At 36.2% G+C, this 15,698-nt stretch overlaps 1 protein-coding gene across 25 annotated transcripts in view; it reads right to left on the reverse strand.

Moving 5' to 3' along the window:
* MTMR2 (myotubularin related protein 2) overlaps positions 1-15,698 on the reverse strand; it is a 102,012-nt gene that overhangs the window by 59,438 nt on the left and 26,876 nt on the right. For 16 of the 25 annotated variants that reach the window (XM_008513743.2, XM_070622963.1, XM_070622961.1 and 13 more), the window contains one exon: positions 3,625-3,730. The exons of 1 other annotated variant lie outside the window; for it this stretch is intronic. Coding sequence is in view for 3 of the 24 variants with exons in the window: in XM_008513740.2 (XP_008511962.1) it covers positions 3,625-3,730 (106 nt within the window). In the remaining 21 variants the exon portion in view is untranslated. Of the gene's footprint in view, positions 1-2,660; positions 2,746-3,624; positions 3,731-3,998; positions 4,075-8,499; positions 9,575-15,698 lie in introns of those variants that run through there. 8 more of the 25 variants (XM_070622952.1, XM_070622951.1, XM_070622956.1 and 5 more) reach the window with 3 other exon arrangements.

Below are 15,698 nucleotides of genomic sequence, written 5' to 3' on the forward strand. Positions count from 1 at the left end.
GAGCACACATACATTTGAAATCAGGCTGCGTTATTTAAATGATACTAACATTTAATGTAATGTTACTCATTCATCTCCCTTCCACAATTGAAAAAGATCGTGATTCAAGTAAAGATATATCTAACAATCAAAGATATCTTTAAAAATCAGAAAACAGGGTAACGGGCAGTCTAAACATATTAGTTTTCTTTTTTCCCTGCCCCTTTAGGCACTCTACTATGGAAAGTACAGTCAACCTTTGTTGCCCCAAACCATCTTCGCCTTAACATTTAACAACTGTCTCTTCATTCATCCAAAAAAAACACTCTGAGGGCCCCACTAAGTTGTGAAAGATGCTGAATTATTAAGGGATAATTCCTGAAGTCATGCAGCTGATATATAAATTCGACAGATTCCCTTGGTATCCTAGTGCTAAGAGAATCAATAATTCAGGACATATTTGTGTCTAATGTTAAACCTGAAGGGAAGACAGGTATAAAATAAGTCTACTCCAGACAAACTTGCATATATGATCACTCTACCCATAATATTATCTCCAAATAAGATACATGCAAATGATCTTTTGCTTCAGAAGGAAAACAAAAGTATTTTGTTACCCTTTTTTGGCGGGGAGGGGGCAGCAAAAACATAAGAAAGTGAGCACACCTAGTGCCCAGACTTTGGTTTCTAATACCACTCTCCAATAAAAGAAACCTGAGCTCTTTGAGAAATAGATGATGATTCTAAGACTGGGCAGGAAATATCAGGATGAGCCTAAAGCATCTTGTACTGCCAGAAAGTAAGGAGGAGCTAAAAAACACAAAAACAGAAAAATTTTTAAAAACCCACCACAATGATGGGAACATGTCAAAGGGTCACAAGATCTGACTGAAAGAATTCCTAATTTGGAGTTGGAACAATTTCAGCAACAAAGTAGTACTGGATTGTAATCTAAAATATAAAATAAATATCCAGGAGTCTACACTGACATAAATGATTGAATAAACCAATAAATGAGGGATAAGAAACAAACCTCCCACGCAGAAGAATTACAAAAATGTATGTAGATGTTCCACTCTCAACAAGGAGGAGCATAACTCCTCACTCCTTAAGTGTGGGCTGTGCATAGCCACTTCTTTCCAAAAAGTACACCATAGGGAGGAGAGGAAAAAAAGAGTATTTTACAGTGAAAAAAACTAACACTACCTCAACCAAGTGATTAAGGTTAACATCAACAGTGATAAATCATGTACCCTTGATATGATGTGATGAAAATGTTTCTTTACCTCTGTGGTCTTCTTCCCTAAAACATATTACCCCAGTCTAATAATGGGTAAAACATCAGACATTCTACAAAATACCTGACCAGTGTTCTTCAAAACTGTCAGAATCACCAAAAACAAAGTCTGAAAACCTGTCACAGCCAAGAGGCACCTAAGGAGACATGATTACTAAACAATGTGGTGTCCTGGATGGGACTCTGGAACAGAAAGGAGGACATCAGGTAAAAACTAAGGATATCTGAATAAGTATGGACCTTAGTTAATAATAATGCATCAACAGTGGTTCATCAATTTTGACAAACGTACCATACAGATGTAAGATATTAATTAACAGGGGAAACTGGATGTCAAGTATATGAGAACTCTATACCATCTTGCTGAGTTTTCTGTAAATCCAAAACGGTTCTAAAATAAAAAATGTATCTAATAAAAAATAATAAACTATAATATTTAATATACAGAGTAACATTATGACCCTCATTTTGTCCCAATGTCAGCCAGTCACTTTAATTTATGGTACATATGGTGTCCTGAGGAAATGAAGGGAGCCTGCATGCAGAGAAGATGATAATGGAGGCCTCCTTCCAGCATCTTGCGATGTACTGCAATTCACGTGTGTGCCCAGTAAAGTAGTTTAACTAAACTAACCCTCACAAGAATACACAAATGATTTAAAATATTTCAGGCAAGAAACAGCAGGTAGAATATAATATTAATAATATAAGCATAGGCAAGAAGCAAAAGTAATATTTCTCCCATTCTTATTATGGTTCTTTATCAGTCACAATATGAAGTTAAAAACTGATATTTTCAACTAATAATCCTACCAGAAGTAGGCCAAAAAATTGCAAAATTATCAAGAGGCCTATAGGCCCTTAGTGGATTTTTATTAATGTAATGAATAAATAAAAGTTAGATACGTATATAAATTATGTACTTTTTTTTTTTTGAGGGAGATTAGCCCTGAGCTAACTGCTGCCAATCCTCTCTTTTTGCTGAGGAAGACTGGCCCTGAGCGAACATCTGTGCCCATCTTCCGCTACTTTATATGTGGGACGCCTACCACAGCATGGTTTGCCAAGTGGTGCCATGTCCACGCCCGGGATCTGAACCAGTGAACCCTGAGGCACCAAAGTGGAACGTGCGAGCTTAACTGCTGCGCCACCCAGCCGGCCCCAAATATGTACTTTTAAATAGTAATAAATTAAGGAGAGGCTACAATGGATTTATATTTACTATTACTAATGATGAACTCTGTCCTAAATGTATGTTATGTTTCAAGATAACAGCTAATGATATTATAAAGCCTTTATAATTAGCACAACTTATTCAAATTATAATGATAAATCTTTAGTAGTTTTAGTGATGTTTAAAGTCATGCTATATACAATCTAGTACCTTATGACATTTCACAAAAGGTAATCACAAATATGCAGAAGCCTTTACAGATGTTTCTAACCTGTCTTCTTGCATTTGTTGGATTCTGTTTTGAAAATGAAATACACAAAAAAGATGTACTCTCAATATGTGCTCAACTGCAAACGATCTCATTAATGAAAACAATTTTTAATAAAACTGCAAAAGTGTAATCACTGAGAAAACAGTCACTTGATCAGAATAAAAAGATTCTGAGGTAAAGTTTACGGGTTATAACGCACCACACGTGACATTCATTTTCTCCATCATTCATAGATAAGCAGTTGTAGAAAGCAGATGAACCCAAAAATGTACAAAGTGCAACAGGATATCACTGATGTGGTTAAGACCTTTAATAAATAGAGGACACGTACAAACTATAATGAGATGTGTAGCAACTACAGTAGAGTACTGAAGGGACTCAGCTCCAGAACTAGACTGCATGAGCTGGAATACTGGCAATAGAATTTATTAGCTGTGAGACCTTGCGCATGTTACTTAATCTCTCTCTGAGTTATTATCATCTGTAGAATGATGATAATAACAAGTCTCTACCCCACAGAACTGCTAGAAGTATCAGGAGAGATAGTTCATGACCACTTAGGACAATGCTTGGTACATGATAAGTACTCAATAAAGGTTTGGCTATTATTGGCCATCATTATGGGAGTAATCATGAAAATCTTTTATACCACAACAAAATTCATTAATTACCTTTTGGCAAAGAACTTAAAAGTTAACAAACTTAGAGACGAACTACACATTTTTCTTTTACAAATAAATAAGAATTCCAAATTTGCTGGCCTGTTCTGGGACTTTTTATAAAGACTGAGGTCTTTGAGAATACCAATATTACCTGCTTAACTAGTTAAAGCTTGTATTGATAGTGCAGACACAAATAGCTAACAGAAAGAACTTCATGAGAACTTAGAAACAGTATACATACCCTCAAATCAGGAGAAAAGTTGTCTGCAGAAGTTGAAATGGAATCCGATGATACAACAGAAGCTGACTTTGTATGCACTGAATTCTCTGAATGAGAAGTAGAAGCACTACAAAATACAAAAGCACAGTATGTTTGAAAAATGAGGGCTTTAAAAAGCCAATTTCAGAAATTTTGTTAATTATAACTCCATTACTTATTAAAGCTTCCATTGCCAACTACTTAGCCTACTCAATCTTATCTCCAAATATTGATAAATTGCAAACACTCTATACCTTTCACACTCCCTCTGGACAGACTTCCCTAGTACTCATGAACACCATCCAGGCTAATTCTTTCTTTTTATCCAACCATCCATTCATCCAATGAATACTCACTGAGTGGTCCAATGGGCAAAACCATTACACGAGGCACTATGATTCGGAGATAAATATGACATAATCCTCATGTTCACGAAGCTCGCAAGGTTGTGGCAGAGACAGTCAAGTAAATAAATGGTGCAATGTGATAAAGACTCTAACAACACACACACAGAAAGAGAACAAACTATGGGAGGGGAAAAAAGGAAGCAAGCACCTAACTACTCAGGAAGTTCAGGGAAGACTCCACAGAGGAGATGATATTTGAACTGCGTCTCGAAAGATAGGAAATTGCCAGGCTGATAAATAAGAAATTCCATAAACAAATAAACAAAAAAGCATTGCAAAGGTATAGAATTATCAAAGAGCAGAGAACATTTGAGAAACTACAAATAGTTCAACAGGGCTGGATAAGCAGAAGATGCAGATAGAAAGACAAGCCTATCGTACTTTGCACCTTGCTACCAAATCAAATTCTATACTTTTAACGAGCCTGTCTTAAATATCCACTTCTTCCATTATACTAAGTAATCACATTCTACAGTTACTTTTATTCCCTTAAATTCCTACAGAACTCTCCATACCTGATCACATGCTGCCTTTTACTGTTTATTGATCTCAGGAATATATATTTTGTTTCGCCAGCTAAATTTCAGGTATCCCAAAAGAGAGAACCATGCCTTTATTTTCCACAAAATCTTTTTTAGTACCTGTTAACTGTACAGTATACTGTTAACATGTATCATGCTTGTTAAATTCAAAAACACAGTGACAATATACCTACGCCACAAACTGAATGATCTACATCATTTCCTCTTATGAGTAAAAGAAAGTCAAAATTATTTAAGGTAAGAAAAACCAATGATAGAAAAATCTCAGACACTCAATTGAAGCTTAAAGCTGTGATTAAAAAACATATTTTTCTAAACCTTCATTCCCAACTTAAGTCTTCTTCACACCAAAAGTCAAAATTTTTTCATTAGACTTTGATGAAATAATCCATCTTAAGGTTGTGATAATATTTAAGAATCTACATTTTCATTTTAGAATTTGTCCACCATAAACCTGCCTGTAACAATAACTAAATTACTTACACAGTGCGAAAATCATCTTCCCCAAAAGAAACTGTCACTTCATTTTTTAAATTTTTTTCCACCTTTATTGAGGTATGATTGATTAAAAAAATTGTATATATTTAAGGTGTACAACATGATGTTTTGATATATGTATACACTGTGAAATGATTACCACAGTCAAGCTAATTAAAACATCCATCACCTCACACAGTTACCTTTTTTTTTTGCGGTGAGAGAATTTGAGATCTACTCTCTTGGCAATTTCAACTATACAATAAGCTATTAGCAACTATAGTCACCATGCTATACATTAGGCCCCCAGAACTTAGTCACTTTATATCTGAAAATTTGTCCCTTTTGATCAATGTCTCCTCCTTTCCCCCTTATCAGACATATGGTTTGAAAATATTTTTTCCCATTCTGTAGGTTACTTTTTCATTTTGATTGTTTCCTTTGTTGTGGAGAAATTTTTTAGGTTGATGTAGTCCCAATAGTTAATGTTTGCTTTTGTTGCCTGTGCTATTGGTGTCAAATCCAAAAACCATTCTCAAGACCAATGCCAAGGAGCTTTTCCCCTATGTTTTCCTCTAGTTTTCCTGACTCAGTTCTTACATTTAAATGTTTAATCCATTTTGAGTTTATTTTCGTGTATGCTGTAATATAAGGGTCACATTTCATTCTTTTGTATGTGGATATTCATTTTTACTAATACCGTTTATTGAAGAGCTTATCCTTTCCCCATTGTATACTCTGGAGTCTTTTTCACACATAAGTTGACTGTGTATGTGTGGTTTTATTTCTGGGTCTCTATTCTGTTCCATTGGTCTATGTGTGTGTGTTTTATACCAGTACCACACCATTTGATAACTATAGCTTTGTAACACATTAGGAAGCATGATGCTTCCAGCTTTGGTCTCTGTACTCAAGACAGCTTTAGCTATTTGGGGTCTTTTGTGGTTCCATAATGATTTTAGAACTGTTTTCTCTATCTGCGAAAAACACCATTGGAATTTTTATAGAGAATGCATTGAATCTGTAGATCACTTTCAGTAGCATGGGCATCTTAAGATTCATTCTTCTAATCCATTAACACAGGATAATTTCCCATTGATTTGTGTCTTCCTCAACTTTTTTCACCATTTTATAGTTTTCCTTGTACAAGTCTTTAACCTCCTTGGTTAAATTTACTTCTAAGTATTTTACTCTTTTTGATGCTACTGCAATGGAATTGTTTTCTTAATATTTTTTGGAGAATTTATCATTACAGTATAGAAACACAACTGATTTCTGCATGTTGATTTTGAATCCTGCAACTTTCCTGAATTTATTAGTTTTCACAGGTTTTTGGTAGTCTTTACAGTTTTCCATGTATAAGATCATGCCATCCGCAAAATGTTACGTATTTATACAATGTGAAAATCATCTCCCCCAAAAGGAATTGTCACTTCTTTTAAATGGATGAACATGGTATTCCAGTGGGAACACTTCATAATATTTTTTTCAAATGCAAACATGTTTATTTTATTAACTATTTCAAAGTATGATTGTAATTGTTATTTTTTTATATCCAAGAACCTATAATATTATACAATGGAGAAGTTATAAGAAATTCTATTATTTAGCTTTATAATGTAAGCAATGAGAGATTGATAGGCTAAAAATATTTCCTTCCTCTGTTTTTTGTAGCCAACTTTGATTGTCATCTGAATTACAATTACAGGTAAAATAACCAACCTTTAGGCACATTACTTTGACAGATATTGTCTGCTGCCTATTCCATACATATAGACACCCCTTTCTTTCCTGACTTTGATCACAGCAGGCTGTGCCCAGCCCAAAACAACACGCTTGCATTTGGCTCTCCTGTGGCTCAGGAGAACCATGTGATACAATTTTGGTCAAGAAGATTTAAAGGGTAGTCTGTTAATGCTTATGGAAACCTTTTATTTTCTTAATAAATGGGAGCAGAAACAGCAGGATGGCCCTTAACATTTCCCACTTTCTCTCTGGCCTGGAACAAGAATGTAAAGTTTGGAAACACTGCAGCCATCTTGTAAACATGACCAACATGCTGGCCTACTAAAGATAGGGAGCCCAACAACAGGAAGAGCATAAAGTTCTTGTAGTCCCGGTGAGCAGCTGAATTCATACGAATAACTCTCTACTTGGGGAATTTTTACGTAAAATAAATGAAATTCAATTTTTTTTTTTTTTGAGGAAGATTAGCCCTGAGCTAACTGCTGCCAATCCTCCTCTTTTTGCTGAGGAATACTGGCCCTGAGCTAACACCCATGCCCATCTTCCTCTATTTTATATGTGGGATGCCTACCACAGCATGGTGTGCCAAGCAATGCCATGTCCACAGCTGGGATCCAAACCGGTGACCCCTTTGGCCACAAAGCGGCACATGCGAACTTAACCGCTCTGCCACCAGTCTGGCCCCTGAAATTCAATTTTTAAAATCAGTGTAATAGAATTTTCTATTCTGTACAGCCAAATGCAATCCTAAGTGATAAAGAAATCAACACCTCATAAAGTGTATTTTGGACAAATTCAAATGTGCAATACTACTTTTTATGCATATGACCTTCTGGGAGAACAGAAAAGACACTTAAAGGCAATAAGACACAATTTAGAATTACGAGTAGTATATTACTTAGAAAAATAATTTCGACAGAGGGAATATTATAGCATGTACCACTAAGAAATCAAATGGCTCTTCAGAACCAAAGCATGAAGTAAATAAATATACAAGAGAAATAAAATAAACAAAACCAGTTTCTGCAACTAATATGCAATCTCAGATTCAAAGAATCAGTCTTTCAAGGACAAGTGTGGCAAATAGCCTGTCATCATCAACTTCTCTATCAGACACACATAAACATGGGAAGATAGTATGATCCACAATATTATATTTGAATAAGCACTAATATGTATTTCAATATAACAAGTCTGTAAAAGGTTTTAAACTCCAGACAAGCAAAGAGTGGCTGAAGGGGACAAGGGTGGGAATATATAATAGTTCTGTTCTTGTAATTATGGCAGATACTTACAAATGCACACACACACATACCAGTAGAACCACTGAAAGTTCTCCTGGTATAAACATAAACATTAAGCGCTGCCCTTCATGGCTACTCAGGCGGAAGGTGGCCACAGATGCCCTAGAATGTAGAGCTCTATTTTCAGTAGTTATTCTTTCTTCTGTCCCATGGGCTCTAAGCAGGCCTCTGATCTCCATGGCTACTGGCATAATACAATCTAATTTCCACTGCTCTTTTCTGTTTCTCCCTTGCTCATCTTGAGGTCAAGCTCTCTCTGTTTACCTTTTACAGAATTTTCCATTAACAAGCTCTGTATTTCCCTGAATTCACACCTTTGCTCATGCCATTCCCAAATAGAATGCCCCTTTATCCCAATCTATTTATTAACATCCTACTTACTTTTTAAGACCCAGTTAAAAAGCTAGCTTTTCCAAGAAGTCTTCCCCAGGTCTTCCAGCTGGAACAAAATTCTCAGTCCTGTACATTTTCATAGACTTCTGTCTATATACTGTAATTGCACTTAACACTTTCCAGATTAGACCAGAGCTCTTTGGTTACACGGCCACTTTCCTTTTTAAATTATAAACTACTAGAGAATAAGAATCTTGTAATTGACAAGGCATTTGAACTCCGAGCAATGACTGTAGTCTGCTAACCTCATTAAGTAACCAATACCACTTCAGTCCTCAGATTTCCTAGGCCCATAAACTTCATACATACACTTCAAATCAAACATTTCTGTTATCTTTGTCATCCTGAGTCCCTCTTCAAAAATGCCAGACCTTCTAATCTGTGTGTTTCCTCCATCCATTTACCCTGTCCAAGTCTTCCTTCAGCTACGAACTCTTCCTAACCTTTATACTCAAATCTTTATTCCATAATGAGGAAATTCCCTTACATCTTTAACAGAACTCTCCCCTCCACATCTCCGCCTCAACCTACATCTCCCCTGGATTCCACTTCACTGCAGCCTTTTCTAGGGAAGACCCTTGCTTCTCCCATATCTCACAAAACCCAAAGGCAAAAGCAGGATTTCCCCAGGCTCCACTCTCATGCTTCTATATTAGTATTACTTTTCTGTCTTCATAGATAAAAGCCTTCTTCCTCTGAGGTTCATGGTATTTGGGTATACAACCTCTCTGTTACTATCATCTACTCACCTTTTAATTACTCCTCCTCACTCAGTAAGGACTTTCTAACCTGGCTCACTTTCTTTTCCAAAGCTTCTGTCTACTCGTCACAGGAATTTCAATGTCCATAAGGATAAACTAGCAACAACCTAGCTCAGAATTCCTCACTTCCAGCATCCCTCATCTCCATCCCCACTTTAGCAATGTGCTTCTGAAGTCACACTCTGGACTTTATCATTTCTGGGAACTACTCAGCCTCTGTAATCTTAAACTCAAGGAAACCAATCTCTGACCACAGATGCTATCTTTTCCAAATACATCACTTTCTTAACTTTTCCTTCATCTAATCTTCAAAGTAGTGGAAACAACTCACCCCTCAACTTCTCCATTCGTCATTATCCTTCACGTAACTGCTTTCCCTTTCCCCTTTCACTTCTTTCCCTATACAACCCAGAATGTATAGTGTAATATTTTATACTCTCTTGTCAACCCTCAGTGTACTTACATCCTTATCCATTGGTCACCACTGCCCTGCTAATCCAGATCATTACAACTATCTAACTTTTCCTGTGCTAATGCTTAGCTACTAATGGCGGAAATCTTCACATTGGGGCCACTTAAGACTCATGGTTAGAAACACTAGTTAGGCCCAAGGAAGTGCTCAGCAGTACTCCCACTTCCCAAGTGATTTTTCTAAACCATCACCATGTTTTCCCTAAACGCATCATATCCAGTCCATCTAAAGTGCTGTAAAGTCTAACTTTCCTATCATCTCTTGAATGCATCCCTTTTTCTATCCTAATTTGTACTGTCTTACCTCAATACCTCTTCCATGGACTACTGCAAATCACCTGTCTCCTTTCTCTTACTCATCCAATATATCATCCCAAACCAATACCAAAGTGATCTTTCAAAAACAGATCTGACATATCATTCCCTGCTTAAATCATTTTTTATTGAGATAAAATTGACATACAACATTATATTAGTTTCAGGTGTAGAACATAATGATTTGATATTTGTATATATTATGAAATAATCACAACAGTCTAGTTAACATCCATCACCAGAGATACAAATTTTTTTTCTTGATGAAAACTTTTAATATCTACTCTCTTAGCAACCTTCAAACATACATTATTAACTACAGTCACCATGATGTACACTATATCTCTATGACTTATTTATCCTATAACTGGAAGTTTGCATCTTTTGACCACCTTCACTCATTTCACCTACCTCCCAACCCCTTGCCTCTGGCAACTACCAATCTGCTCTCTGTATCTATGAGTTCAGTTTTATATATATATACATCTATATACAAACAGACACACACATTGTGTATGTGTGTATATATACATATATATATATATATACACACCACATTTTCTTTATCCATTCCTCCACCGATGGACACTTAGGTTGCTTCTATGTCTTGGCTATTGTAAAAAATGCTCCAATGACCATGGGGGTGCATTTATCTTTTCAAGTTAGTGTTTTTGTTTTCTTCTGATATATACACAGAAGTGGAATAGCTGGATCATATGACAGTTCTATCTTTAATTTTTTGAGGAACCTCCATACTGTTTTCCCTAATGGCTGCACAAATTTACACTCTCACCAACAGTGCACAAGGATTCCCTTTTCTCCATATCCTCACCAACACTCATCTCTTGTCTTTTTGATAACAGACATTCTAACAGGTGTGAGGTGATAGCTCATTGTGGTTTTGATTTGCATTCCCTGTTTAAATCTTCAGTGATTTCTCCTTGCCTAAAGAATGGAGCCCAAACTCCTTAGCATAACACTTGAAGTCTTCCATGATCCACCCCTTGTTCTACATTATCTAGCTGTTGCTCTTACTCATCTGAAGCCACTGAGAATGGCTTGTAGATTCCCTAAGTTCTCTAGCCATTTCATGCCTCTGTGTCTTTGCTAAGTCTGCTGTCTTTGCCTGTAATGTCCTTCATACCCTTCCATGCCCTCTTTGCCCCTATCCATCTTGGAGACATGACTACTTCTTCCTTTACTGTGCACTGCATGTATTTGTATCATATGTGTGACACTTTATTGCATTTACTCATCTACAAGTTCCTCCTCTCAGATATTTTTGTTAACTGTTTACTATTTCAAGATTCTTTCTTTACCACAAATCATTCCATCCCCTTCTCACAATAAAACATATAAAGTGTTTAAAATAGAATATGTGACACATGTGTCAGTTACTATTATTTATGACCACTGAGTGTTATTGTGCATATATTACTCCAAGCCAGATTAGCCACATAAATAAAACTATAATGGCAAAGCTGATGGGGAAAAAATAGCAAGAATAACAATTAAAGACCTGGTATTTATAAAATAAGAAATTTATAAAATTTATAAAATAAGAAATCTGCTTCTTGGACAGTCTGATGTTAGACGTATTAGAAAAATGAATATTATTCCCACTATAGAAGCATGTGCACTGGCACTGTAAATGTAGTTTAAAAATGAAGTCTGTCATTGCTATGGATTTAATTGTGTCCCCCCAACCCACCACTAAATTCTTACATTGAAGCTCTAACCGCCAATCTAACAGTAACTGGTGATAGGGCTTTTCGGAAATAATTAAAAAGTTAAATGAGGTCGTAACGGTAGGGTCCTAATCCAAAAAGATTAGTGGCCTTATAAGAAGAGAAAGAAAGCCTTCCCTCTCTCTCTCTCTCTCTCTCTCTCTCTCTCTGTCTCTCTCTCTGAATGCACACACCGAGGAAATATCACGTGAGGACATAGCAAGAAGGCAGCCATCTGCAAGCCAGCCAGACCGTCGTCACCAGGACCTGAACCAGCCTTGATCCTGGACTTCCCAACCTCCAGAACTGTGAGGAACAAATTTCAGTTGTTTAAGCCGCCCAGTGTATAGCACTCTGGAAGCAAGCCTGAGCTGACTAATATAGTCATAGCAGACGAAAGTCATGGAAGGAGTTTCTCCTGGATTTAGAAGTGAAATTGATAATACAAATTTTTTTCTTACTATACAAAAAAAAGCTCAAAAGTTCAGAAAAGTACTAAAAAGGACATGGCAGTCCCACTGGAAGAGACCTAATTATGTCATCAATAATAACCTTTCTCTATGAAAAATGTGAGTAGAAATTGAATGTCCATTTTGCCTATTACTGTTTTCCATAGAATTACACTTCCCAAAACTATCCAAACTTGCACAAAGTAATTTCCAGTAAAAAACAATTTTAGATTTTCCTTTCTTGCTGCTTTCCTTTCTTTCACATTGAATATGATTTTCATTTCCCATTTTCACGTCTCACTCCAGCTCAATAAGCCTTGGCTGAAAAAAGCCACAATCAGCTCATACCTGGATTCATTCAGACATGTTAGTCTCATCACGTTCTAATATATTATATTCAAATCTACAAGAATAATTTTCTTCAAACATTGCTTCAACAATTCCTTAGCCCTTATATTCATTATAATGAAGATTCTTATACTGGCATCCAACTGCCTCCGAATCAAATCAAATCTCATAATAGCTTTCAGAGCATCAAGGCTCTCCACCACATCTAATTCTAGCTCAAGCTTACATTCTACTCCAGCTAGACAAACCTGTTCCTCGCCACCGATCAGGAGAATCAGACTCTTCTTACTTTCCATTTTGAATATCTTTTAATGTAGTCTCCAAACTACCTTCTCTTCTGACCAGCTGTGGTTTTTAACCACATAAAATTTCTCTTGAAGGTTCACTTTCCACAAGGAACCAGTCCTAAGCTATTCTTACTGGTTCCTTTCAGTAAGTCTAGTCATTCCAACACCTTTGCATTTGTATTCAGTTATAGTCATGCTTACATTGATGTATTAGGTTTACATTGACTCATTTTTGTTTATATTGATTCATTACATAGTACACATATTCCTTTAAAAAAAAAAACTTTAACAACTACCAAACTCTTACTATGTACAAAACACAGGGTTACAGAACAGCCTCAGCCCACGAGATTTCACTGTAAGAGAAATTATACTACACAAGCACATCAGTAATACCATGAGAGGTACAAACAACGGCCAGGAGAAAAAAACTCAAAGGAAATGATTGTAATTCAAGGATTAGAGAAAGCAAAAAATATATTAAGTTAAACCATTTGAAATTGCTATTTTGTAGGTTAAATGGTCAAACATCAACTATCCCATATCGCTCAATGTGTTCAAATGAAGGAGACAAATTTAGCTGGGCCTTTAAGGATTGCGAGACACAGATCAAGGCTTTGCAAATCACAAGCATACACACACACAAAGATGTTTTTTAAAAAGGGCTCGGGAAAGTATATGGTATAGTTTGTGAATAATAAGTAGTTTACTCAAACTAAATTGGTAAAAGGTTAAAAAGGTAGCCTGGTGCCAGATCACTGAGAATCTTAAATGCCAGACTTAAAAGCTTTGCTGGGAAAAGGCAAGGCGCTCATAATGACACACCACTCCACATCCTCTGGGGTGGCTAGAATTAAAAGGCAGACAATAACAAATGTTAGCAAAGATGTGGAGAAACTGGAACCCTCACATGTTGCTGGTGGAAATGTAAAATGGTACAGTCACTTTGGAAAATGGTCTGGCAGTTCCTAAAAGGTGAAAGAGAGTTACCAAATGACCCAGGAATTCTACTCCAAGAGAAATGAAAACATGTCCACACATAAATGCACATGAAAGTTCTCAACAGTATTATTCATAATAGCCAAAAAGCTGAAACAAGCCATGCCATTCCTCTGCTTGAAATCCCTCAATAGCTGCCCACCGCTCTTCCGTTATCGCAGGCTCAAGTCGTTACACAATCTGCTCCCTGCCTCCTCCTCCAGCTTCCTCTTGTGTATCTCTCTCCCTCCTTGCTCTCCTCAATCCAACCACACTAGCCTTCTTTGAGATCCTTAAATAAGCTGGCTCCTCTGCAGGGAGGCTGATTCTGCCAATCTCCTTCTTGACTTTAGTTCTACTAAGATTACAAACTCCAAGAAGAAAGAATCACGTCAATTTTGCTTATGGTTCTATTCCTAGGACCTAGCATGGTGCCTGACATAGAGGAGGCACTCAGGAAATACTTGTTGAATTAATTAATGAGTGAAAGAATGAATGAGAGTGATCAAAGAAAAATGGATTATTCTAACCAAATTCATCAGAGGCCACAACTAGAACATCCAAGACAAAATGAAAAGTAAATTTGGTAAAGGAGGAGAGAAAGGGGCAGAATAAGGGTAGGGAAAGATAAACAGAAAGTCTCATTTTCCTTCTGGAGTTATTGTTTGTATATTATTTTATATACCATATATAGTGTCCTATTTCCATTAAAAAATTTCTTAGGATGCTGGGGTAACAAGCATTTCTTTAAAGAAGCTACATTTTAAGTGACTAATAAATAATCCTTAAATAACTGGTGGGAATTGGTTTTTGCCTATTTCTTTCCACTGGGATGGTTAAAGAAAAAGTAATTGGGAATTGAGAAACCAAGATTTTAGCCCTAACTAGCTAACAACAGTATCCTCGGCCAAGTGACTTAATCCCCATCCCCTATTACAGTTTCAGGACCTGTGAAAAGTCCCAATTAAATTACTTAAGTGGTTAGCTTTCCAGTGGTCATACACCTCTTTGAGAATTTCATGAAAGCTATTCCCTGAATTGCTTTCAATGTCAGAGACTTGAAGGTTAAGAACCCTGGCCTAGATGATCACTTTTGGTTCTAACATAGTCCAGGGCTTCTGAAAAAAGTATTCTACTTCTGTAATATTCATATAATATTTAGATGAATACTGAAACATTAAATAGACTGTCCAAAAAGTATATGTGTATGCAGGCGTCTGTGTCTATATTTACATATATTTGTTTCTAATTATGTAATCACAGCCTTAGCCTTGAACACGAAGACTCTAGATTAAAGAGAAATATTCCAATATTGTATTTCTTAGAATAAAGTCTTTAAGAGAATATTTATGTATAATAAAGTCAAAAGGAAACTAAATTCAATAGCTACACTTATTTCAGGAGCTCTGAGCTATCACTGTGTAAATTCAACACCCCTGCTTATAGATAAATAGAAATGACATCCTATCAAGAAATAGAAGCCACACTTTCTTTAAATATTTTCATATTAAGTGATTTTACCAGAAACTATATCTTTTAAATACACTTGAAAAATGTTCTAATTTAGCTAAATAATAATTATATTTCAAATGTCTTACACTTCAAAATATACCTGGGGAGAGAACCCCCTAAAATATACACATATGATTGGCTCAGTAACTCTTCTCTCTAAACAAACAATTTCATCAGATTGAACTGGAACCGAGGAATATAAACTCAATTCACTCAGGAACATCATCCTTGCCAGTGCCCACTACAGTTATATTTACCTGGCTTCTTATGCTGTGATTTGTACACGTACTCTAACTTTGTGACCTCAGGACACTGGCACTCGTTATTAACTTCAGTGGC

Source organism: Equus przewalskii, chromosome 6 (genome assembly GCF_037783145.1).
Source record: "Equus przewalskii isolate Varuska chromosome 6, EquPr2, whole genome shotgun sequence".
NCBI lineage: Eukaryota > Metazoa > Chordata > Mammalia > Perissodactyla > Equidae > Equus > Equus przewalskii.